This window comes from Diaphorina citri, unplaced genomic scaffold (assembly GCF_000475195.1).
Source record: "Diaphorina citri unplaced genomic scaffold, Diaci psyllid genome assembly version 1.1 scaffold755, whole genome shotgun sequence".
NCBI lineage: Eukaryota > Metazoa > Arthropoda > Insecta > Hemiptera > Psyllidae > Diaphorina > Diaphorina citri.
This window is the reverse complement of record NW_007378188.1, coordinates 1-25,925: the sequence shown is the minus strand read 5'-3', so window position 1 is coordinate 25,925 and position 25,925 is coordinate 1. Positions and strand designations below refer to the sequence as shown.

The 25,925-nt window shown below is 37.6% G+C and overlaps 4 protein-coding genes and 1 non-coding gene across 5 annotated transcripts; 1 reads left to right on the top strand and 4 right to left on the bottom strand.

The window, feature by feature from the left end:
* The first annotated feature begins 237 nt into the window (after positions 1 to 237).
* Positions 238 to 2,448, top strand: LOC103511801. The gene is made up of 4 exons (XM_008476537.3): positions 238 to 468; positions 1,515 to 1,671; positions 2,031 to 2,159; positions 2,316 to 2,448. Exons 1-4 carry the CDS (start codon positions 370 to 372, stop codon positions 2,342 to 2,344), a joined length of 414 nt encoding a protein of 137 aa, XP_008474759.1. The 5' UTR covers positions 238 to 369; the 3' UTR covers positions 2,345 to 2,448.
* Positions 2,449 to 3,667: 1,219 nt separating this feature from the next.
* Trnap-agg lies at positions 3,668 to 3,739 on the bottom strand. The gene has a single exon. It is a non-coding gene; the product is annotated as a tRNA-Pro (tRNA).
* Positions 3,740 to 4,803: 1,064 nt separating this feature from the next.
* On the bottom strand, positions 4,804 to 7,518 carry LOC103511800 (sperm-associated antigen 6-like). Its single transcript, XM_008476536.2, has 2 exons — positions 6,418 to 7,518; positions 4,804 to 6,113 (listed from the first exon to the last, which is right to left on the bottom strand). Exons 1-2 carry the CDS (start codon positions 6,791 to 6,793, stop codon positions 4,861 to 4,863), a joined length of 1,629 nt encoding a protein of 542 aa, XP_008474758.1. The 5' UTR covers positions 6,794 to 7,518; the 3' UTR covers positions 4,804 to 4,860.
* Positions 7,519 to 14,633: 7,115 nt separating this feature from the next.
* On the bottom strand, positions 14,634 to 16,403 carry LOC103511811. Its single transcript, XM_026825459.1, has 3 exons — positions 16,272 to 16,403; positions 15,689 to 15,952; positions 14,634 to 14,666 (listed from the first exon to the last, which is right to left on the bottom strand). The coding sequence occupies exons 1-3, from the start codon at positions 16,317 to 16,319 to the stop codon at positions 14,634 to 14,636; spliced, it is 345 nt and encodes a 114-aa protein (XP_026681260.1). The 5' UTR covers positions 16,320 to 16,403.
* Positions 16,404 to 21,040: 4,637 nt separating this feature from the next.
* On the bottom strand, positions 21,041 to 25,012 carry LOC103511810 (protein unzipped; the record flags this gene model as incomplete). The annotated part of the gene is made up of 5 exons (XM_008476550.1): positions 21,041 to 21,674; positions 22,518 to 22,858; positions 23,264 to 23,527; positions 23,851 to 23,960; positions 24,814 to 25,012. Coding segments are annotated over 5 exons (1,443 nt in total), but the record flags the coding sequence as incomplete, so codon positions are not given.
* Between the last annotated feature and the right edge of the window lie 913 nt (positions 25,013 to 25,925).

Sequence of the window (25,925 nt, the reverse complement as noted above, 5' to 3'; positions counted from 1 at the left end):
CATGTCCTTCTCCAACAGTTTAGGAATCTCTTCGGTTTTCCTAGCATTTAGAACATGGAGACAAAAGTGTGAACTTGGGTGCTTTCAGTCATGTCCTTCTCCAACAGTTTAGGAATCTCTTCGGTTTTCCTAGCATTTAGGACATGGAGACATTCACTGTTCAGTGGCACATCTGCTTCCAGAACTAAGGTAAGTAATTTCAGTAAACAATAAATTATTCACTATTTAAAATTAAGATCAGTTGTGCACACATTTCTAATCTCGCGATCCGAACCAGAAAACCGTTCGTTATCTCAACTTCAACGTCTACTATCGTCTAGGACGTCTAGGTACTACTTGACAAAAGTGTGAACTTGGGTGCTTTCAGTCATGTCCTTCTCCAACAGTTTAGGAATCTCTTCGGTTTTCCTAGCATTTAGAACATGGAGACATTCACTGTTCAATGGCACATCTGCTTCCAGAACTAAGGTAAGTAATTTCAGTAAACAATAAAGATGTCAAGCCGAGATAGCGTACCCATTTCAATGTACCTCCCTCTTTAATGGGAACCTCTAAGGAGGCTATTTTTACATACCTACCGTAGAGATAACTAGTTTTGTTTAGTGAGGGTGAGAAACCTCTGAAAGTTTTTATTTAAGTTCCAAAAATCACAAAGGGCGGGGATAAAAATAACGCGAACTGTGGAAATCAATAACTGGGACAAGCTATAACGTTTGTCCTACAAGTTGTTATACAAGCAGTGTGACGTCATGACATTGTCTAGTCAACTTGGCGACAGTTTGAAGAAACAATAAAGTCTTATCTTTCCTGTATTTGCCCTTAAGATATCCAGTGGTTTTGTATCATTGAAGAACACCTCTCTCAACCTCTGGTTAGACTGATTGGTAGATCCTGATCCTGTGGCTTGCTAAGTGTTTCTTTTCAAATGCTAGAGCTATTTCAACCCTCAGCAACCTCATGCATTAGTTTCACCAACTCCTGAATTATTTTCCTTGAAAGTGTAACCCCCTTGATTCACAGTCATCCTCCTATGAGGATATTTGTTATGATTGTTAATTTCTATGCACACAAGAACATGTAAAATGTCCAACAACTGATGCCAGCCCAAGGTCAGGAAGAATCTTTCAGCAGTTTCTCTAGATTTTTACACAAATACTCTTTATTACTTGCACCTACTCTTTATTACTTTTCTTTCTTTTCAAATGCTAGAGCTATTTCAACCCTCAGCAACCTCATGCATTAGTTTCACCAACTCCTGAATTATTTTCCTTGAAAGTGTGACCCCCTTGATTCACAGTCATCCTCCTATGAGGATATTTGTTATGTAACTGTAATCTTATTTCGTCTATTCTTCAGCCAGCTTGGTTGAATAAATACAGTCGAACCTGTCCAAGTGGGAATCCAAGGGACCAACAATTTTTTCCTTAAGTAAAAAAAAAAAAAAAAAAACACACAGGCTGAAATGGTCAAGTATTTGGGAAATCTTCTCTCACACTTTGTATTTCTCCTTTCAGACTCTAGCAGTGACCATTGTGTCAGTCTCTGTGGGGGTTGTTATTCTGGGTGGCCTTGCAAAATATTTCAAAAGAAGAAAATATTCTCCAGGTACCAGAGTATGGAAGCGGAGAACCAAGCCAAATGTACCACTGACTATTAATTCTTTAGATGCTGGTAAGTCATTGTAAAGCTCAAACTTAATTTTAAAACCCAATTTTTTTTCACTTTAATAAATACAAATAAAACAATTTTCATTTTTTGTTCTCAGTTAATTGAGGCCCCTAATTACATTGGATCTCTCTCTCTCTCCTTTCTTTTTTCCCTTTCCCCAGCTTATTCAGAGCAAAGTGTTAGAGATTGTTTACTGTGTGTCACACTTATAATTAAGTTATTTGATACAGATTCAAGTATCGGCTACAAATTTAGGGTCCCAACTTGTACAACCCTGTGACAGTAAGTGTGATAGGTACTCAAGGGATAGTTATTTTTACAAAGCTTCCTTCATAGTTCCTTCTCTTCTGTTGCCCCTGCAGATTTTTCCAGCAGTAGACGCAGTACAAGTCCCAACACTGGTTCACTCCATCGACAAGGTTCCACAGTGTCTAACCTTTCAGTCCAAGATCCCCCGGTGAAACTCACACCTCAACAGCTGGGTGTGATGGGTGAGTGTGTAGAACACATTTCAAAAATAATGTATGGGTTGATAGTTGAACAAACTATGCTTCTATTTATTTTCAATGAACTGAAAACACTTCTTCTTGACCCTGTCTGGTTGGTCCTCTATTTCACTCAGGTCTTAATGCTTGGTTTTCTTGTAGTTAAAGGATCATGGGTGTTGAATGTTTGATCATAGAAGAGACAGTCTATTCAATATGGGAAGAAAAGAATAACTATGCACTTGCAATAATATTAAAACACCTACTACAGTTGGCAACATACTATGTAATTACAAGTATAACACAAGATAGTAAGAATAAGGTAAATGGACTATGGAAATACAAAAAGCCCACTCCAAGGCTTAGGGCAAACAGCCCTAAAAGTTGGGTCAAGCATATACAAATCTATGACTATGGAAATAAATTCAAGAAATAATTTTTAGATCATTATGGTGGAGGGTGGTGACTGGTGACAAAACAAGCAACCAGATGCCAGAAAATTCAGCAAGTCTGAAATCACAATTTTTTTAAAGCTCCTGGCAAAAATTCGAACCCCACCCCACCCGCTCGGCAGTTTGTCAAAGATCACACTCCTTACCACTGGGACACTCCGACTTTTGACTCAACATAGTACAGTTTTTGCGGCCCGCCAACTCTCTACCTTGGTCTCTTGCGGCCCTCGGGTGCCCTAAGGTTGGACAACCCTGTATTAGACCATGTTTAGCACTGTTTACCATGCAACTCAACGGAGAAAATGGCATGCTATTGTACGATTCGGTTCAAAAATGCTGTTGTTTATAATGTTTTTAGCAGTGTCGTACTCGTACATGACATGGAAACTAAGGAAAACCCGCTTTCTCTCTACAATTTTCTGCCTGTTAGAAAAAAAAAACATTCCAAACCCTTTCTTACTTACTTAGGCAAAAATAACAAGTTTTTAAAACTTAAATTCTAAGACCATTGGCTCGCTATTATACGACTCAATGGCATGGCAATGGAAACTAATAGTTGAACAAACTATGCTTCTATTTATTTTCAATGAACTGAAAACACTTCTTCTTGACCCTGTCTGGTTGGTCCTCTATTTCACTCTAGGTCTTAATGCTTGGTTTTCTGAAGTTCTTGTAGTTAAAGGATCATGGGTGTTGAATGTTTGATCATAGAAGAGACAGTCTATTCAATATGGGAAGAAAAGAGTAACTATGCACTTGCAAATATGTAAAACACCTACTACAGTTGGCAACATACTATGTAATTATAAGTATAACACAAGAGAGTAAGAATAAGGTAAATTGACTATGGAAATACAAAAAGCCCACTCCAAGGCTTAGGTGTAAGTGCAAACAGCCCTAAAAGTTGGGTCAAGCATATACAAATCTATGACTGTGGAAATAAATTCAAGAAATAATTTTTAGATCATTATGGTGGAGGGTGGTGACAAAACAAGCAACCAGATGCCAGAAAATCCAGCAAGTCTGAAATGACAATTTTTTTAAAGCTGCTGGCAAAAAATTGGGCTTGGCCGGGATTTGAACCCGGGACCTCTCGCACCCTAAGCGAGAATCATACCCCTAGACCACCAAGCCTCGATGTGAGGTGAGGAGAAAATAGTGACATATCAATGTAGCAGTAAACAATGGCGCAAGGAGTAGTAAGACACTAGCGCACCTAGTGGTGGAATGATAAACAATGGAAACATGAGAAATCCATAATGGTGCGTTCAAGATTACTTGCATTCATCAACTCATGAAGAAGTGTTGTTACAATGAACAGAACCAACTTTTATGTACCTACTTACCTACCTAAAAAGTAGTAATGATATGTATAAAAAAAGACTGATGACAAAAACATGATTGGAGGAAGTGTGTGTAGAGATAACTGTTCTGTACAGGAAAGTGATAACTACTATAGTAGGTATATACTATACTGGCTACTGAGGAAATTTCCTTGGTTTGTCAAACGTTTTGCCCAATTTCATAGAAAAAAATAATAAAAAAATAGACAAACTGTTCGAGAGAAATCGTGAAATGAATAAATAAACTAAATGCAAAATAGGCAGAACGTTAAATAAAGTAGAGGCTTTATGTCTTTAGCTGCTGCTGAACACACCTCATGAGATTAACCTTCTTCAGTACCTCGCCTTGCTATCTGGAACTGGGCAAGTCCTTAACTCTTCAGTCACAGTGTAGACTGTGTAGGTGTTATGGATTGTGTAGGTGTTCCTATGGATTGTGTAGGTGACTGTGTAGGTGTTATGGACTGTGTAGGTGTTCCTACCCTAAAATAAAATCAAATGGGACCCTTTCATTAATTTCATATAAAGTAGAGGCTTTATGTCTTTAGCTGCTGCTGAACACACCTCATGAGATTAACCTTCTTCAGTACCTCGCCTTGCTATCTGGAACCTGGAACTGGGCAAGTCCTTAACTCTTCAGTCACAGTGTAGACTGTGTAGGTGTTATGGATTGTGTTATCCTACCCTAAAATAAAATGGGACCCTTTCATTAATTTCAGCTTCAGTACCTCGCCTTGCTATCTGGAACTGGGCAAGTCCTTAACTCTTCAGTCACAGTGTAGACTGTGTAGGTGTTATGGATTGTGTTATCCTACTCTAAAATAAAATCGAATGGGACCCTTTCATTAATTTCATTTAGGTAACATGATAATTTTAATTTTTTCAACAACATTTGTCCGCTTCTCTCACAGACTAATAAATGCTTGCTGTACTTGTAGTGCTTGCCTCTGACCTCTGTAAAGACTGAGCAGATCCACTGGGATTTCCAGATCCAGAATCTTTACAATCCGGTAGATTCGAACTTTTCTGGGGGTTGAACTGATCTAGGCGGTTAATCAGATCTTCTAAATAGTGGGGCGATACAAAATGAATCACTTCATTTGGAAAGCAAGCGTTGATAGTTTTGAGATGGGGTGCAATCTCTGGTGTGGGTTCAATCTCCTGAACTTTCCTCAGACAATGAGACGTGACAAAGCTGCGTCTTGCTACGGGATCACACGGGAGAATCTTAGCAAAGGCGCACAGAATTGATGCCAGTAACTCTTCTGATACATTTCCTAGTAGCATTTGTTCCAACTCCTTGGGGTTTTCACACTTGGGAATCAGAATATTGAGTGCATTCTTACATTTACTTTTCAAGTTGTCCGAGACACAAGTTTGTGTTATTTTGCTAAGTAGTGTAGATAGAACATTTTCCTCACATAGTGCTGTGACGTTATCCACTGAGTGTTTTCCGATCTGTCCCAATGTCCAAGCTGCAGCTACTTGTAATTGTTCCTTGTGGGGACATTGGAGGATTGTTTGTAAACTACCAACTCCTTGTAACTCAATGATCTGCTCTGCTATCTGTTCAGACTGTGCTGACATGTACCCTAGTGCCATGATAGCAGGTAAACTGTTGTAACCGCCATTACAATCGATGAGCCTTAGCAAACCATCTAGTCCCCCTGCCAGCACCACAAGATTTGCTAAACGTAGGTTATGCTTACACATATCCCTCAGTAGAGTGGCAGCATTTTTTTGTACTAAGCCATGAGGGTAGGTGAGGTGTTCGACAGCCAGAGTGGTTGCTCCATCTGCTATGGTACTGGCTAGACTGGGAGAATCTTTAGCAATGTCTGCCAAGCACAGGAATGCGTCTGCTTTTACATTGACTTCATCATTATTCAATGCTTTGATTAGCAGTGGTATGACGTCACAGTCTGAAGCACTCTCAGCAAGTTCTGGACTATGCTTGACAATACCATCCAAGGCGAAAGCTGCTGCATGTTTCAATGATAACTGAGGACTTGCTAAGATTTGTACCAGAGGTGGTAAAGCGCCACATTGTACAATACGTTCTGCGAAATGCTTGTTGTCTTTTGCTAAGCCACCCAAAGCTAAAGCAGCATTCGCTCTAGTGTCAGGGTCAAAGTCATGTAAACTAGAAATGATACTGTCCAGATCTGATGAGAAGAGAAGATATTAATGTTTAAAAATGAGAAAGAAGTTGCGTAGTAAGAAGAAACTAGAAATGATACTGTCCAGATCTGATGAGAAGAGAAGAGATTAATGTTTAAAAATGAGAAAGAAGTTGCGTAGTAAGAATAAACTAGAAATGATACTGTCCAGATCTGATGAGAAGAGAAGAGATTAATGTTTAAAAATGAGAAAGAAGTTGCGTAGTAAGAATGCTAGATGATTTCTGATAAAGAAACAAGCCGTGAGCAACTTCCCCATCATTTTTCTTTACCGTCTCAGATTACTTACCTTTATCTTCAATGAGTCCAGCACATCTTTCATCTTGCTGCGCCACACAGGTTAGCATATGCAGCGCTGTTTTCTTGTAATGTTTATTCTGTTTAGTCAAATCCTTGAGTACCAAAGCTACGAGGTTTCTTTCCAGAACCTCTTGTCTGATATCCACATGCTTGGCACACATCAGTTTCCCCAGAGTGGCTAAGGCTGCGTGTTGTATGCTTGGCACTTTGTCAGCTAGCAAAGGCACTATGAGGTCGACTACATTGAGATCTTTGAGGAAATGGATCGTGCTAGGTTTATCTGCAAACGCAGACATTGTTTGTACGAAGCAGAGTCGTGCGCGTTGATAGTGATCTATGGAATTCTTCACAGACTTTCTGGACATTTTAGAAATTTTATGCTGAGTACCTACTCTGATAAAATGGCAGTTCAGATATGACTGGTGTATTGTGTACTGCTGTTGGCTTATACGTAAACCTCTGCTCTCTGGTTATACTTTACCTATACATACATATTACAAACGTGATTATTGAACCAGGTGAACCTGAATTTTATAAAACAACTCTTCTGTGACTCTTTCAGGCATTTTTCCTCTGCATATTCTTAAAACAAATTGAGTTGTCAAGATGTCAAGCCGAGATAGCGTACCCATTTCAATGTACCTCCCTCTTTAATGGGAACCTCTAAGGAGGCTATTTTTACATACCTACCGTAGAGATAACTAGTTTTGTTTAGTGAGGGTGAGAAACCTCTGAAAGTTTTTATTTAAGTTCCAAAAATCACAAAGGGCGGGGATAAAAATAACGCGAACTGTGGAAATCAATAACTGGGACAAGCTATAACGTTTGTCCTACAAGTTGTTATACAAGCAGTGTGACGTCATGACATTGTCTAGTCAACTTGGCGACAGTTTGAAGAATAAAAGTTCCGTGTTCTCCTTTCTGAGTTAATAGTATTGTTGACTGTTTGCCAATATCTGTAGTTAATGTGCTTTGAAGCTTTATTTCGCAACAAGCACTAGGGTTTTTCGTTTGGTTTGAGAATCCTTTGGTTATAAAAGACGAAAATTATTATTATTTTGGTGGGAACCTGACTTGCCTGATTTTGTTCACCCCACAAAAAAAAAAAAAAAAAAAAAAAAAAAAAAAAATGGTAATTGTCAAATTAAATATTTAAGCAATAAAGTATGATCTACGAGCTAACCATGGTGGAATTGGTGGACGGTAATGAGAATTTGAATACTAAGGAAAATAATGAGCTGAAGACAAATGATCATTTTAATTTTGAAAGTCAATAGATCTTTATTGAACCATTAGATTTTATCCTAGGTATTTAAAATATATTTTATTATATTGTACCTAGATCTAGAAGATTACTTAAAATAAATTTCACTTGTGCTTTACAAGACAATGCAACAGAAAACAAAATCAACAGGTAAGTAAACTACAATTTAATCAATCTATGACGTTTATGGTACATATATGGTAATATGGGTATGTCTGACAGTTTTAAATAATTTCCAGATGTACGATTTTTTTTTCAATTAGTAATTGAAAGGAGAAAGTTCTTTTTCCATAGATTGCCAAATTGATGTATCAAATAATATTTGAACCCTGTCTATACACATCTCATGTTTTCCAACAATTTCAAATAATATTAGGTGAAGTTTAAAACGTAAAGAATAAAAGAAGCGTAAACGTAAAATACAGAGGGCACATGTGAATATTTGAATATGTATAAGCCAAGCTAAAAGAAAAATCAACATGGTGAGAAGGTACATGGATAGGGGATCGTCCTCCCGTCACAAGATAAACCAACTGCCAACAAAATTTGCCAACATAGTACCTACATAATACTTGGAAGTTTTACGCCCAGGCTAAAGGGTTAAACCTTTTTTTGCCCATCAACATGTTGCAGTTGTTCCAAACCACAAACCACCTCAATAGCTCATATACAAATTGTTTGTGTGAACACCGTGGTTGGCATGGTTTCGGTTGTTACGCAAAAATGTAGAATGCCATCTCCCGATTCTCTCTTCCATGTAGCTTCTCTAAAGAGTTATCAAATGAAACAAAAGTAAACTTTAACGAAGCCAAAACTTATGAAGAGCATAACGAAAACAATTAATACTAAAGTTGTACTAAAGAAAGATCGGAATGCCTAGTTGCCATTCAAACGTCACAAAACAGTTATTCAAAATGCACATAAACCTGTAAACGTACCTTTAGGTTGAATTTCCCCATACATATTTTTTCAGCCCCTAGAAGACCTGTTTAGCTAACAACCTGTTAAGTTCCTTTTGATTTAGCCATTCAAACGTCACAAAACAGTTATTCAAAATGCACATAAACCTGTAAACGTACCTTTAGGTTGAATTTCCCCATACATATTTTTTTCAGCCCCTACAGCCCCTAGAAGACCTGTTTAGCTAACAACCTGTTAAGTTCCTTTTGATTTGGCTTAACAGGGCTGTTAAGCTAACAGCCTGTTAGGGTCTAAAAAGAAGAACAGTGAAACCCACCCCTAGTGATATGAAAAATGGAAAAACGGGCACCCTTTTCCGAGTTAACTTTGAACAACCTCATTTTAAGGTTTTCAATACTTTCTTTAGCTCAACTTGGGCCTAAATTCATAGTCCTCAACTTAGCGTTATTTCTGAAACATGAAGTTACAAAAACTATGAATTTTATTCCGCCTTTAGACTGATGCACACAGACTGAGTGGAGATGTTCATTGTTAAAATAATATTCAAGGGAAATTTTATTAAGCACTCGGTAGTCAGCACATCAGCTATCAGCCTTACAACATCAAATTTACAAGATCAAGCTACAGCAGTCTTAAGTGACCAACAGTAAAAAAAGCTCTTTACACTTTAGAATACAAAAATAAATCAACTATTCTGATTCTATCTCCACCACTAACACTACATATCCATACTTAACTATTCAGCCTTAAGTTAAGAACGCTAAGGGATTAGTTAAATTAGTTTATTTTTTAAAAGAATGCTTAGCAGCCTGAATGATTTTCTTTGAATAAGTTTGCTGTCCACAATCATTACTACAGCTTAAACACAAAAGCTAGGGCATATAAAGAATATATTTATTAATGCTGATTCAAGAACCTATTGAGTCTGATCCAAGCAGTGTAAACAAGGTAACATAATTATTCCATTCCATATTATTGACTGTGCAAAACAACCTATGAGGGGAAAATAATAATAAAAAAATAATCCATGTATAAACCCATAAAGTTGTCACCTGTATTTTGCATACCATCTGACAACCTTTATTTTCAATCTTCAAATCATTTATTTCAGAAATTCTAGTTCCCATTGCATCCTATGAATAATTAAATAAAAAAGTAAAAAGTGTGGCCTCCACTGATTATCTGAAAAGAAAAGGTAATTTTTAGACAAAGGAGCGTAATGACTTTTGCTTTATTTAGACATACAATACGTATGCTATACATATGTACGAGTACTTACTCTTAAAACGTAAAAGCAATACAGAAAAATAACAAAACCATGTAGGTAATTGGTTCATTTCTATGGAAATCTCTCCATGTTCATACAACCACAAACATTAGAAGAAAGAAATGGAGAAAAAACTAACCATAGCACGCATTAATGTTATTATTACTTTTTAGTAGATATTATTACTGATTAGTTTTTTTTCATCTTTACTGCTGAGGTCTTCTGGTCAGTGCTTGGCTACATAATAGTTCTTGGTAAGAACCACAATATCTTCTGACACATTGTACAGGCTTAACAGCCGTTGTCCATTTTAATCGAGAAAAAATAATTTACTTTCACACAAATGAACTACTGTACACTAACATGAAGAGTGTACCCTAATCCTATTTGTTTTTTTTTTTTTTTTTTTTTTTAAGAGGTTTGACAGAGGGAACTGTAACTGCTATGGTCTTATTGTCCCGAAATCGAAGATGTCAAGCCGAGATAGCGTACCCATTTCAATGTACCTCCCTCTTTAATGGGAACCTCTAAGGAGGCTATTTTTACATACCTACCGTAAATTATTTTTTACCCACTAAAATTCTAAATTGGCATAAGCTTAAATGTTGATCATTAGCCTCAATACAATCATGTGTTTTGGTCCTACGGATGAGCAGTAAGTGCTTGTTAAGAATATCCTCGTACAAGAATTTTGCCTCTTAGGATTATTTTTTACCCACTAAAATTCTAAATTGGCATAAGCTTAAATGTTGATCATTAGCCTCAATACAATCATGTGTTTTGGTCCTACGCATGAGCAGTAAGTGCTTGTTAAGAATATCCTCGTACAAGAATTTTGCCTCTTATATATTTAAGGTACCACTTTGGCATGATTAGTATCAAGTACCAATACGAGAGAGGATTAAGTACTCTCACATTCTTAGCGTAGGATTGCTACACGTTGAAGACCGTAGGTTTTGGAATTCGGATTTTTGGATGCTCACCAAAATGAACTTTCCACTCCTAAAGTTTGACTTGGACTTTTTTCAAACCTGATTTTTTTTTTTAATCTGCATCAAAATATAATTACATATTCTCGTATGGGTAGAAAAAATTCGTTCCTTGGAAAGATACTTGAAAATCTCCGAGATGATCTTCATATAGAACATTTGGCACGTCATACGTCAGTAATAGAGTAGGATAATTTTTTTATTGTATATCCCCTATTTTTTATGTACCTATTTTGTACGGGTGCGCATAATTTTTTGTGATCAGTTATTCGTGAGTTCTTGCATCAGTAAATTTGAAAAGGATGAAAACGGTGAAGAATGAAGATACAAAAACGGAAACATCAGTATAGGTAACTCCTAGAATGGTAGGTACTCATTATAAACCCAGCACAACAAGGTGTTGTAACTAAGCTGGACCAATTTACTGGCTAGAGCCCACTTTGGACTTAAATCATCGGTTAAAACTATCAATTATGTGAGCAACAAAACCGATCTGACCATGTGCTTGTAACACGCTATTAGTTTAATAATACGGTTAAGTCTTATAAGAATAGAATCCATTGTTATTGATTGCCATTATACCCAATGTCCATTGATTAGAACAAGAAGGCGACATAAATTATGAGAAACTCATTGCGTGACTCGACAGCCTAATTATCAACTGAGACAAAAAAAAAAATATGAGAGACGTTTCATTTTAATTTATAATGAACTTTTTTCCTGCAAAATATGTCTTTGTTAACAAGAGAAAGTTTGATTTGACGATTTAGTAATGAGAATACCAAAACTTTCAGCATGTTCATTGGACTTCCTGATCATGTCGCGATTGTGTGCCATCTACCATTTTGAAAAGTTTGCTACTAACAACGCTGTATTCTTTATCCATGGTGGACATGGGGCTCTCAGGGAACCATTTTGATAAATGTCTAAACCTGGGTAGATGAGTCCCTGACAATTCAGCGATGAAAGTAACAATGCCTTGCATCTAAGAAACTCTCGGAGTTGAGGATGCAAGGATTAATATTCCTTCATATTACATTTTATGAATTCTCAGATTAGGATTTGCCACAGATCCAGCTGATCCAGTGCCACATCTACAGTGTGAATATTTTCAAGCAAAGTTGCCTTTGACCTTAAAAAACCATTTTGTATTCCCCAACGCCCACACTATTGGGAGTAATGCGGTTTTGTTTGTACCACAGTCTCTAATAACCTCACCTAATGGCTTTACCATTGTTCTGATGTGCGTGCCGGCTTCACAAATGTCTGCTACTCCAGACATGACTGTATCTGCAGTCAATAAAACTTTTAGAACTTTGGAATAAGAGGCGATAGAGATCGTGGAAAGAGGAGGTACAGACTGGAGAGGAGAGTACATGGAGGAGTCTTTAGTTGCGTGTCAGTGTCTTAAAAACTTCATGATTTTTCACCTTCATGTAGAGCTTTTATTGACCTTCTAGCAGGTCAAGGTTTAGACAGGATAGTTTCCCTGACTTTTCCCGACCACATCAACATTCTTGACTTTCCTCGATTTGTCATTCTATTTTTTTAACAATTCCCGGAATTTCCCAAGGTTTCCTGACCCATGAATAAGACCTGCAGATTCTCATGTTCCTAGGACTTTCCAAGACTATACGCTATACGGGTACATCAACATGTCATCTCCTACACAAGTCTCAAGACTTGAATTTGCATTCTTTCGTCCTCTTTTAAGGTCGACCATTCTCAATTTTCCTTTCATTGAACCATTTGGAGTCCCAGAATACAAAGTGTTTTATGAGAACTCCTAGCCACAAATACTTGTGAGAACATTTAGAGTACCTAGACACAAATACCAACCTCAGTGGTGTAGTGGTTGGCACGGAGGGCTTTGAACGTGGAAGTTGGTGGTCCAAGTCTAAGTCGAGTCATGAAATTTATCTTAGCGTATTTAGCGGGGAACGACATTTGTGACAAGCATTTATGCTTAACACAATTAAAATTCCTTTTACTTAACTTCCACACTTCTTCTGTTCCAGATGTTGAAGTACCTGTCATGTTCGCCCTCCTCCTGGTTCCTGGTAACGTTCCTGTCTGTGATAACCTCCGCGGATCGTGCGGTCTATCTTCGGGCCACCACAGGATGGCCGGTAACGTCCACATGTTTACGGTGGGAGCCGGCCAGCAAGGGGGCCATACCCAAGTTTGCCGTCGTGGGATCGACGGAAGTACTAGCAGGTAATACTCTTGAGGGGAAGGTTGTTGTTGTTGTTTATAGCGGCTTTAGCTATAGCTGAAAGGTGATGGCGTTTTTATTGCGAAATAAAAACGGCAGTGAAACACTCATCTTTAATAAAAAATTGAGAGGAAGGTAACCACTAATGGCCGGGGCCACCAAAATTTTCACCCAATCAGATTCCTCAATCCAAAAGATAAACATAAACCAAGATCGAACTCTGAGGGTGGATTTCACCATATTTTTTCAGTCCTTAGAAGGCCTGTTAAGCTAACAACCTGTTACGTTCCATTTGATTTATATAGGCTTAGCAGGACTTTATAGCGAGCAGGCTGTTAGGGGCTAAAAAGAAGGTTGGTGAAATCCACCATGAGTGTGGCCTTATGTCTCAGGTCTCTTTACACTCCACGATCATCTAAATATTCTAAATTGTTTGAAATTTTTAAAATTCACGATTCAGTTTGTTGAGAATAAATTCGGGGACACCCTGTATTCCAGAGCTGTACCGGCAAATCCCCAGGCTCCCTGTTCAATATAAAATACAATAGAGTAGTCCCAACAGCTGCATTAGCTGCATACACAAGATAACACTTATCCTTATTCCGTAATCTCACCTATTGTAGGTAGAAATACTGTATTGTACTCTAATTTTATTGTAATTTATTTATTTAAAGTGAATACAATACAGGCAATTGACAAAATATTACATAATGGTAACACCCTATCTTCTTATATTATAAGAACGAGATCCATTCACTCATTCACATTTCACATTTCACACACTGATCGCTCTATCTCGAGAACCACAACACCTAGAAAGCTTAAATTTGGTAGGAATATTCCTTTTATGGTCTGGGTGTGCAATAAGAAAGGATTTTGCGAAAATCTAAACCGGTCCTGAGATATGATCAATTTTTGATCGCTAAAATCACAATTTCGCAATTCGCTAAAATCACCATAAGAAATACACAGAGTGCAGCTGCAGAGACTGCGGGAGAGAAAACTTTTCCTCGCTCGCCTAATATTTGAGTTTCGTTTATGTTTTTAGTTTGATAACTACAAGTTCGGCCATGCCTTTTCCACAAGTTTGGCCATGCCTCGGGATGAACTAGCGGTATTCCGGAGCGAAGCGACGGAATTCAGCTAGTAATAAATAATAATAAATTGTATATTCTCAAATAATAATGAAATAAAATGCAATAAAAATTAAAAGAGGAAGAAATTTACAGCACCACCAGCCACGTGCCTTTGAATTCATCTGCTCCTTGGAATATTTGAAAGGAAATGAAATTGATTTTGATAGGAAGAAATTTACAGCACCACCAGCCACGTGCCTTTGAATTCATCTGCTCCTTGGAATATTTGAAAGGAAATGAAATTGATTTTGATGCCTCAATACACAAAACTGTTTGGATTCAAAGAGGATCCAAAAAATTACGTCGATTATGGATTTATTTATTTTATTTTTATATTCAACGGTGGTTTTATAATGACATCAAAGAAAAAAGAAAAAAATCAGGATAGAAACATGCGAGGCAGTTGGCAAGATTTAAGGGTCCGTGTGTATCTCGTTCTTGTTGTCCTGTAATTAAACAGATAATTTGTAACAAAAATTCTCTGGGCACCATAACTTGAAAGAACAGGAGGACTTGAAGGAACCCGGAACCCTGTTGCTAGATTCCACATTTTCACGAACATAAACCTAATTCTTCCTCAGAGCGTATTGATTTTTTTTTCTCGTCCATGTTCAAATGTCATCAGCACTAATCTTACCAGGCTTACTGGTAGTTCCGGGGGGGGCAGTGTTGGGTGGTAAAGACCTCATCATTGCGCGGAGAACCTTCAGAGAGAATGGCGAATCCCCGGGTCTGACTCATTTCCTGGGAACGTTGGACAAATCAGAGGGCTTTGGAAAGATCTCTATCATAAACCAGGTAAAAAGCTAAGACCAATGTTTTCTGAAAATTAGACCAAACCTGTCAACAGGCTTGCTGATAGTCTTGTTTAAATGAATAGGAAAGTGTAATGGAAAGATCTCTATCATAAACCAGGTAAAAAGCTAAGACCAATGTTTTCTGAAAATTAGACCAAACCTGTCAACAGGCTTGCTGATAAGTATTAGAAATCTCATGTCTTGTTTAAATGAATAGGAAAGTGTAGTCTCATTTGTAGATAATGGATATATTGAACGTATGTAGATTGTAGCATAGCATGTCTCACTAAAAACTAGCTAAATGTCAAATGTGAGGGGATCTGTAAGCCTGGTAAGATTAGTGCTGATGACATTTGAACATGGACGAGAAAAAAAAAATCAATACACTCTGAGGAAGAATTGAGTTTATGTTCGTGAAAATGTGGAATCTGGCAACAGAGTTCCGGGTTCCTTCAAGTCCTTCTGTTCTTTCAACCAGGCTTACAGATCCCCTCACATTTGACATTTAGCTAGTTTTTAGTGAGACATGCTATGCTACAATCTACATACGTTCAATATATCCATTATCTACAAATGAGATTACACTTTCCTATTCATTTAAACAAGACTATCAGCAAGCCTGTTGACAGGTTTGGTCTAATTTTCAGAAAACATTGGTCTTAGCTTTTTACCTGGTTTATGATAGAGATCTTTCCAAAGCCCTCTGATTTGTCCAACGTTCCCAGGAAATGAGTCAGACCCGGGGATTCGCCATTCTCTCTGAAGGTTCTCCGCGCAATGATGAGGTCTTTACCACCCAACACTGCCCCCCCCGGAACTACGGGACTGAACTTATCCCATCTCACCCAGGTCAGACGGGCACTGCCCTCGATATTCTCGAGTATCTCGTACTTGGAGTACTCCTTGACTTCACCCTGCGCGGATACTCGGCACACCTGTAAGTCATTTGGTATTACAATATTAGTGGAGGTGCCAAATGTTTCTAACTTTTTTTAGTAAAGAATTCTCTCATAAAGAAACGGGAGAGTAGTATTTCTCTTAACTCTGGGCGAACTCTCATCTGACTTCTGAGACAATGGTATAACAATATTAGTGGGACAGATTCTATTATGAATAAATCGTACGATCCTTCGGGAAATGATTCCTAGTTCCTACACATCTCAAATTTTACCTCTCAGTCTCAGTTATTTATATTTTACTTCTTCATCCTTTCTTGAACGCTTGAACCTCTTTATCCCTTCTGAAAAAACATACCTTCTCATGTATTCTCAGACTGCCAGGAATCCAAAGTCCTTCGTCCATAGCTCTACAGACGAACACAGGTCGATTCTTCTCATTGGGCACTGGTGAAGCCTCGTTACTTTCTGTATAAACAAAGTGAAAGAGGGGTTCCTACCGTTACTTTCTGTTTAATCAAAGGACTTGTTACTCCCTGTACAAAAAAGGCAAAACATTGGACTAAAATTATGTGGCATCGATAGTTTGAGACCAAATATGTTAAAGAACAAATTGTCTTTGCTCCCATGTTATGGACACAATTTTGAAGCGCCAAGAAAGTCTTGAAGCGCAAAGGTAAAATTTATTTGTACATAGTTGCATATCTGATAAATAAAATAAAATTAGAGTACAATACAATATTTCTACCTACAATAGGTGAGATTACCGAACAAGGATAAGTGTTATCTTGTGTATGCAGCTAATGCAGCTGTTGGGACTACTCTATTGTATTTTATATTGAACAGGGAGAAGTGGTAGAAGAAAAAGAAAGATTCCGTTAGTCCTCATTTTTCCTGCTCTATGACTTTGAAATATCACCCAAGTAAGCGCAACTGTTCTATTGTGTGGTTTTGATAGTACTCGTATTAATCTACTAGTCAAGTGCTTAAACAATGTTATATCTTACAATACAATCTATAACTTAATTACACATCTTTGTTCACATCAAATCAGTTTCATACCTTCTTACAGTGGATTTTACGCATACCTATCTCAGATTTGGACACATCTAACAATGTTGTACAAAAAAGGCAAAACATTGGACTAAAATTATGTGGCATCGATAGTTTGAGACCAAATATGTTAAAGAACAAATTGTCTTTGCTCTCATGTTATGGACACAATTTTGAAGCGCCAAGAAAGTCTTGAAGCGCAAAGGTAAAATTTATTTGTACATAGTTACATATCTGATAAATAAAATAAAATTAGAGTACAATACAGTATTTCTACCTACAATAGGTGAGATTACGGAATAAGGATAAGTGTTATCTTGTGTATGCAGCTAATGCAGCTGTTGGGACTACTCTATTGTATTTTGTATTGAACAGGGGTTCTGAAACATGAAGTTACAAAAACTATGAATTTTATTCCGCCTTTAGACTGATGCACACAGACTGAGTGGAGATGTTCATTGTTAAATAATATTCAAGGGAAATTTTATTAAGCACTCGGTAGTCAGCACATCAGCTATCAGCCTTACAACATCAAATTTACAAGATCAAGCTACAGCAGTCTTAAGTGACCAACAGTAAAAAAAGCTCTTTACACTTTAGAATACAAAAATAAATCAACTATTCTGATTCTATCTCCACCACTAACACTACATATCCATACTTAACTATTCAGCCTTAAGTTAAGAACGCTAAGGGATTAGTTAAATTAGTTTATTTTTTAAAAGAATGCTTAGCAGCCTGAATGATTTTGTTTCAATAAGTTTGCTGTCCACAATCATTACTACAGCTTAAACACAAAAGCTAGGGCATATAAAGAATATATTTATTAATGCTGATTCAAGAACCTATTGAGTCTGATCCAAGCAGTGTAAACAAGGTAACATAATTATTCCATTCCATATTATTGACTGTGCAAAACAACCTATGAGGGGAAAATAATAATAAAAAAATAATCCATGTATAAACCCATAAAGTTGTCACCTGTATTTTGCATACCATCTGACAACCTTTATTTTCAATCTTCAAATCATTTATTTCAGAAATTCTAGTTCCCATTGCATCCTATGAATAATTAAATAAAAAAGTAAAAAGTGTGGCCTCCACTGATTATCTGAAAAGAAAAGGTAATTTTTAGACAAAGGAGCGTAATGACTTTTGCTTTATTTAGACATACAATGAATAATTAAATAAAAAAGTAAAAAGTGTGGCCTCCACTGATTATCTGAAAAGAAAAGGTAATTTTTAGACAAAGGAGCGTAATGAATTTTGCTTTATTTAGACATACATACGTATGCTATACATATGTACGAGTACTTACTCTTAAAACGTAAAAGCAATACAGAAAAATAACAAAACCATGTAGGTAATTGGTTCATTTCTATGGAAATCTCTCCATGTTCATACAACCACAAACATTAGAAGAAAGAAATGGAGAAAAAACTAACCATAGCACGCATTAATGTTATTATTACTTTTTAGTATTATTACTGATTAGTTTTTTTTTTTTCATCTTTACTGCTAAAGTCTTCTGGTCAGTGCTTGGCTACATAATAGTTCTTACGCGGATACTCGGCACACCTGTAAGTCATTTGGTATTACAATATTAGTGGAGGTGCCAAATGTTTCTAACTTTTTTTAGTAAAGAATTCTCTCATAAAGAAACGGGAGAGTAGTATTTCTCTTAACTCTGGGCGAACTCTCATCTGACTTCTGAGACAATGGTATAACAATATTAGTGGAACAGATTCTATTATGAATAAATCGTACGATCCTTCGGGAAATGATTCCTAGTTCCTATATAGTTCTTAGTAAGAACCACAATATCTTCTGACACATTGTACAGGCTTAACAGCCGTTGTCCATTTTAATCGAGAAAAAATAATTTACTTTCACACAAATGAACTACTGTACACTAACATGAAGAGTGTACCCTAATCCTATTTGTTTTGAAAGCCAACTTCCGTTTGTGGTGTTATCTGTTGAACTTCACATACATAGCTACTCGTACCATCACATTGAACCGTTTTGAAGAAAAGAAATTCAGTTTCGATTTTGGCTTTGAGGAGGGAAAGATGTGACCGGATTATACTTAGGAAAAAATAGTATAGGTAAATGGAGCAGTTGCAAATGGGTAAAAATTATAAATAAATGTTCGATTCCTATGTAAAAAGTTGGGAAAAATCCAAATCTGAGGTCAAAACTCCGTAAAAATAACTGTAAAAGGTCGAAAATTCAATTTTTATTTTCCGTACTAAAAGAGTTCAAATAAGTGTGACGTCAGACTTTACGCAGTTGTTTTTTTCGTCCATTAGGTAGCGCCACTATGCAAGCGCGCTAGCGGAGGAGCAGAAAGAACTGCGCAGAAACACATTAATAATACCTTGCCTACGAGCGAGCTTTGCTCGGGACATTTGATGTGACGTCATCGCCTACGGGAGCGTATGCCGTGGCGTCAAAGTTCACGAATTCACGATTTACCGGCATTTTTTTAATCGATTTATCTCCGGATCTAGAAGTCGTACCATTTGATGTGACGTCATCGCCTACGGGAGCGTATGCCGTGACGTCAAAGTTCACGATTTACCGGCATTTTTTTAATCGATTTATCTCCGGATCTAGAAGTGGTAGAAGAAAAAGAAAGATTCCGTTAGTCCTCATTTTTCCTGCTCTATGACTTTGAAATATCACCCAAGTAAGCGCAACTGTTCTATTGTGTGGTTTTGATAGTACTCGTATTAATCTACTAGTCAAGTGCTTAAACAATGTTATATCTTACAATACAATCTATAACTTAATTACACATCTTTGTTCACATCAAATCAATTTCATACCTTCTTACAGTGGATTTTACGCATACCTATCTCAGATTTGGACACATCTAACAATGCCTTTCTGTATATGAAATTGATCTCAAAACACGAGAATAACATATGAAATGCACACCATTATCAAATCCCTTAGTTTATTAATCAAATAGGGCATTTCAGATGTACAAATCACAAAATACGCGCCAGTTAAGAGTACTGTGCTGAAATCTCAAGTTTTTATTCTCAAATTGTACAGGAGCTAATCTTTTAACAACCGAGCTAATCTGTCTAAACATAGAGTTTTAATAATAGCTCTGTCAGCAAAAGCTGAATAATCATGCTCTGAAATCTCAAGTTTTTATTCTCAAATTGTACAGGAGCTAATCTTTTAACAACCGAGCTAATCTGTCTAAACATAGAGTTTTAATAAGAGCTCTGTCAGCAAAAGCTGAATAATTTTGCGATTCTGCCCCAAGGAAAATGCAGTTTTATTTTCTAATATGTATCTTTTTAAGAAAAGCAGATTTCAACACCGTAACCCCGAACCATGCGTTAAAACATCTGTACACACTTTATTTATACACAAAACAATATCGAAACTATATTACATGAAAAATTCATTAATTTCATTGCCTAATTATTCATTCATCTCCTTAAAAATAAATTATATTAGGTAGATATTATATCTAGATACTTTTTTATACCTAGTGTAATGTAAATGTCCAATGGACGTATATTAAATAGGTACTTAATAGTTATTATTCTAATTATGAATCTAAGAAGTAAACCTGCCAACTGAGTTGTGTACTTTTTTGTGTGTGTCATGGTGAAACATTTATTACTAACTATTCTCAAATGGCATTAACTGAGAAAACATGCTCTAATATAGTATCCAAAGTGTCCACCATATTCTAGAATCAGAAGCGACATTGATAATAAACACACAACACATAATCTAAATTGATTCTAACTTTGTCATCGATATTTCGATGGGAAATAATAATAGCAAACATGTGACACAAAAAAAGATGAACCAGTAACTCTTTTGGTTTTCCATTGCAGTAACTCAGCTATCATTGCATCAAAACAAACAGCAGAATGGCCATATTCTAGAATCAGAAGCGACATTGATAATAAACACACAACACATAATCTAAATTGATTCTAACTTTGTCATCGATATTTCGATGAGAAATAATAATAGCAAACATGTGACACAAAAAAAGATGAACCAGTAATTCTTTTGGTTTTCCATTGCAGTAACTCAGCTATCATTGCATCAAAACAAACAGCAGAATGACGCCCATTTGCCTGATACCAGAAAAAAAGAAGTTGAATTAAAAAGAGACAACAAAACTAACAACTACATGATCTAACATATCCTCAAACATAGCAGAAGGAAAGTTGCAGTCAACAAAGTATGAACTACAGGAGACATTCCACTTCCTGCAGACACAGGACTGCCTCCGTATGCATCTTTCGTTTGACTGTCGATATTCAAAGGTTGACTATCCTCAGAGCTCGCTGGATTTTCTTTGGGGATTTCATTTTCTTGTTTATTTTCGTCTGCTAGGTCTGGTAGCTTTTTCATCTCGCTGAGAGGTTGCGTGGACGCTATGGTAGGCGGGGGCTCAGTAGTGGTAGTAGTTGTCGTTGTTGTGGTGGTAGTTGTAGTGGTCGTGGTAGGCACCAGGCTGTTGTTGGTGAGGAAGTACACTGGGCCATACACCGGATAGACTACCATGGATACTTCTGTCCTAGTGAGATCAATCTGGCGGGACCTGGTAGCGTTGTCTTCATACACGGCTACTAGTTTGCCAGTGTAGGGAATGTCGGTTATGGTGTGATTCCCGTGGAGCGTCACTTTGACTGCTGTCTGGGGTCCGAGTAAATATTCCACTCTGAAATACAATCACACAGGTTAGGTCGTTAGAAGAAAACGAGGATTCTGTTAAGGAATCTTTGAAGTTCAAAACATGACTGAATTGGAGTAAATCGGAAGCATTCTACATACCTGCTCTACCTAGAGCTAAAACTCAAATTACTAAATAGGTAAAACAATGAACTTCGACCAAACGATCTAAGGTAATCGCTGATGAATCTTTGAAGTTCAAAACATGACTGAATTGGAGTCAATCGGAAGCATTCTACATACCTGCTCTACCTAGAGCTAAAACTCAAATTATTAAATAGGTAAAACAATGAACTTCGACCAAACGATCTAAGGTAATCGCTGAATTGTCCGTTATGTCTAACAGGTTTGGTCTGTCAGACAGTCTGAGCGGTCGCTTTCGTCGTTATATCGTTCGTCAAATCTAGTTCTACTGTGTTACATGACTAGAGTACTGCATAATGTATGTTACATGGTATGAGCTCTTTGTTGTCATGAAGCATAAACGCCTGACCTCCGACTTGTACTTTGTATAACTCCTTGATACCCCCACCCTCCTATATGTCCTTCATAAAATTATAAATAGTATGATTGATGTGTCAAGGTTTATTTTTTCTGCCGTCTAATTGCTTTGACCCTCGTCTCCATTAAACGTCGTGTAGGACGGATAATATTAAAGTCCTTAAAAAGTTAGGTAGGTCTTTTGATAAATCTAATTTATTTTTGCCTAATGTGTGTATGTACTTTCTACATACCAAATTGTCCCCCCTTAGAAAAGTAGACAGTGATGAATACTTTTTTTTCGGTTAACAGCACAGGCGACACAACTTGGCCATATGGGATTCCAACTTACTTGAATGCAGATTCACTTGGCTCCTCAGAATCGGTTGTGATTCCCCATTGGATGTTTTCAAACACGGTTTTGTTGGGGAATCGGATGGTGGTGGGCAGTCCCTTCAGGATTCCCTGGCCTTGGCCCCAGTTGAGCGAGTACTTGGCTTCGTAAGTTATAACGGATTCAACGAGGTACTCGGAATTTTCGTTGTCGTTTCTCAGAATGGCTTCGCCGAGGATTTTGGGCTCCCGGGAGATTCGCTGTCTCTTGTAGTTGAAGTCCTGCACTGCCAGCTCGTACAGCTTGGGTTCTGTCTCGACGAGAATCTCTCCGTCCGTGTGTATCTCGTTCTTGTTGTCCTGTAATTAAACAGATAATTTGTAACAAAAATTCTCTGGGCACCATAACTTGAAAGAACAGAAGGACTTGAAGGAACCCGGAACTCTGTTGCCAGATTCCACATTTTCACGAACATAAACTCAATTCTTCCTCAGAGTGTATTGATTTTTTTTTTCTCGTCCATGTTCAAATGTCATCAGCACTAATCTTACCAGGCTTACAGATCCCCTCACATTTGACATTTAGCTAGTTTTTAGTGAGACATGCTATGCTACAATCTACATACGTTCAATATATCCATTATCTACAAATGAGACTACACTTTCCTATTCATTTAAACAAGACATGAGATTTCTAATACTTATCAGCAAGCCTGTTGACAGGTTTGGTCTAATTTTCAGAAAACATTGGTCTTAGCTTTTTACCTGGTTTATGATAGAGATCTTTCCAAAGCCCTCTGATTTGTCCAACGTTCCCAGGAAATGAGTCAGACCCGGGGATTCGCCATTCTCTCTGAAGGTTCTCCGCGCAATGATGAGGTCTTTACCACCCAACACTGCCCCCCCCGGAACTACGGGACTGAACTTATCCCATCTCACCCAGGTCAGACGGGCACTGCCCTCGATATTCTCGAGTATCTCGTACTTGGAGTACTCCTTGACTTCACCCTGCGCGGATACTCGGCACACCTGTAAGTCATTTGGTATTACAATATTAGTGGAGGTGCCAAATGTTTCTAACTTTTTTTAGTAAAGAATTAATTCTCTTATAAAGAGACGGGAGAGTAGTATTTCTCTTAACTCTGGGCGAACTCTCATCTGACTTCTGAGACAATGGTATAACAATATTAGTGGGACAGATTCTATTATGAATAAATCGTACGATCCTTCGGGAAATGATTCCTAGTTCCTACACATCTCAAATTTTACCTCTCAGTCTCAGTTATTTATATTTTACTTCTTCATCCTTTCTTGAACGCTTGAACCTCTTTATCCCTTCTGAAAAAACATACCTTCTCATGTATTCTCAGACTGCCAGGAATCCAAAGTCCTTCGTCCATAGCTCTACAGACGAACACAGGTCGATTCTTCTCATTGGGCACTGGTGAAGCCTCGTTACTTTCTGTATAAACAAAGTGAAAGAGGGGTTCCTACCGTTACTTTCTGTTTAATCAAAGGACTTGTTACTCCCTGTACAAAAAAGGCAAAACATTGGACTAAAATTATGTGGCATCGATAGTTTGAGACCAAATATGTTAAAGAACAAATTGTCTTTGCTCCCATGTTATGGACACAATTTTGAAGCGCCAAGAAAGTCTTGAAGCGCAAAGGTAAAATTTATTTGTACATAGTTGCATATCTGATAAATAAAATAAAATTAGAGTACAATACAATATTTCTACCTACAATAGGTGAGATTACCGAACAAGGATAAGTGTTATCTTGTGTATGCAGCTAATGCAGCTGTTGGGACTACTCTATTGTATTTTATATTGAACAGGGAGCCTGGGGATTTGCCGGTACAGCTCTGGAATACAGGGTGTCCCCGAATTTATTCTCAACAAACTGAATCGTGAATTTTAAAAATTTCAAACAATTTAGAATATTTAGATGATTGTGGAGTGTAAAGAGGCCCGAGACATAAGGCCACACTTACTCGTATGGTGGATTTCACCAACCTTCTTTTTAGCCCCTAACAGCCCGTTAGCTTAACAGCCCTGTTAAGCCTAAACAAATCAAATGTAACTTAACAGGCTGTTAGCTTAACAGGCCTTCTCAGGACTGAAAAAATATTGGTGAAATCCACCCTCAGAGTTTGAACTTGGTTTATGTTTAACTCTTGGATTTAGCTGGAAATTTTGTTGGTCCCGGCCATTAGTGGTTAGCTCCCCCTCAATTTGTCTCTCTATTTTGTCATCACCTTTCGGCTATAGCTAAAATCGCTACAGCAACAACCTTCCCCTCAAGGGCGTTACCTGCAAGCACTTCCGTCGATCCCACGACGGCAAACTTTGGTATGGCCCCCTTACTGGCCGGCTCCCACCGTAAACATGTGGACGTTACCGGCCATCCGGTGGTGGCCCGAAGGTAGACCGCGCGATCCGCGGAGGTTATCACAGACAGAAACGTTACCAGGAACCAGGAGGAGGGCGAACTTGACAGGTACTTCAACATCTGGAACAGAAGAAGTGTGGAAGTTAAGTAAAAGGATTTTTAATTGTGTTAAGCATAAATGCTTGTCACAAATGTCGTTCCCCGCTAAATACGCTAAGATAAATTTCATGACTTAACTTGGACTTGGACCACCAACTTCCAGGTTCAAAGCCCTCCGTGCCAACCACTACACCACTGTGGTTGGTATTTGTGTCTAGGAGTTCTCATAAAACACTTTGTAGTCTGATGGGTCTCCAAAAGCAAATGTTTCAAGGAAAGGAAAATCGAGAATGGCCGACCTAAAAAGAGGACAAAAGAATGCAAATTCAAGTCTTGAGACCTGTGTAGGACTGTAGGATAGGAGATGAAAAATGTTGATGTACCCATAGAGGCATAGAGAGTCTTGGAAAGTCCTAGGAACATAGGAATCTGCAGGTCTTATTCATGGGTCAGGAAACCTGGGGAAATTCCATAAATTGTCAAAAAATAGTATGACAAATCGAGGAAAGTCAAGAATGTTGATGTGGTCGGGAAAAGTCAGGGAAACTATCCTGTCTAAACCTTGACCTGCTAGAAGGTGATTTGGTCTGGTCTAGAGACTAGTCAAAATACGTGGGTCTTCGTTCAACCTTAGATGACTCAAGATATTCTCTCGTGATGCTTAATCTATCTTTAGACGCTCGGTTATTTATAGTTATGCAGTAGACAGTATGATATGAGGATAGGTAACTATAGTACTGGTAATGAGTTCATGTGTTCATGCATGGTGGATAGCTCAACGACGCGTTTCCTTCTCATCTTGATTGAAAAATGATTTGACGTTATGAAAATATCCGGTCTAGACCTAAGTATGTCGAATGGCGATGCAGTTTTCTCTAATAGTCCGTTGTAGGTTGTGGTGAGGATGAGTTAACACATCAGCAATTTTGTTTAT

Excerpts from the sequence above, each read along its gene's own strand:
- LOC103511801 (XM_008476537.3), top strand. The coding sequence starts at position 370 with ATGTCCTTCTCCAACAGTTTAGGAATCTCTTCGGTTTTCCTAGCATTT. Across the intron at positions 469-1,514 it reads CATCTGCTTCCAGAACTAAG|ACTCTAGCAGTGACCATTGT; the intron begins GTAAGTAATTTC and ends TTCTCCTTTCAG. Across the intron at positions 1,672-2,030 it reads TATTAATTCTTTAGATGCTG|ATTTTTCCAGCAGTAGACGC; the intron begins GTAAGTCATTGT and ends TTGCCCCTGCAG.
- LOC103511800 (XM_008476536.2), bottom strand. The coding sequence starts at position 6,793 with ATGTCCAGAAAGTCTGTGAAGAATTCCATAGATCACTATCAACGCGCA. Across the intron at positions 6,114-6,417 it reads TGGACTCATTGAAGATAAAG|ATCTGGACAGTATCATTTCT; the intron begins GTAAGTAATCTG and ends TCTTCTCATCAG.
- LOC103511811 (XM_026825459.1), bottom strand. The coding sequence starts at position 16,319 with ATGGACGAAGGACTTTGGATTCCTGGCAGTCTGAGAATACATGAGAAG. Across the intron at positions 15,953-16,271 it reads GTCTGAGAATACATGAGAAG|GTGTGCCGAGTATCCGCGCA; the intron begins GTATGTTTTTTC and ends AATGACTTACAG. Across the intron at positions 14,667-15,688 it reads AGATCTCTATCATAAACCAG|GACAACAAGAACGAGATACA; the intron begins GTAAAAAGCTAA and ends GTTTAATTACAG.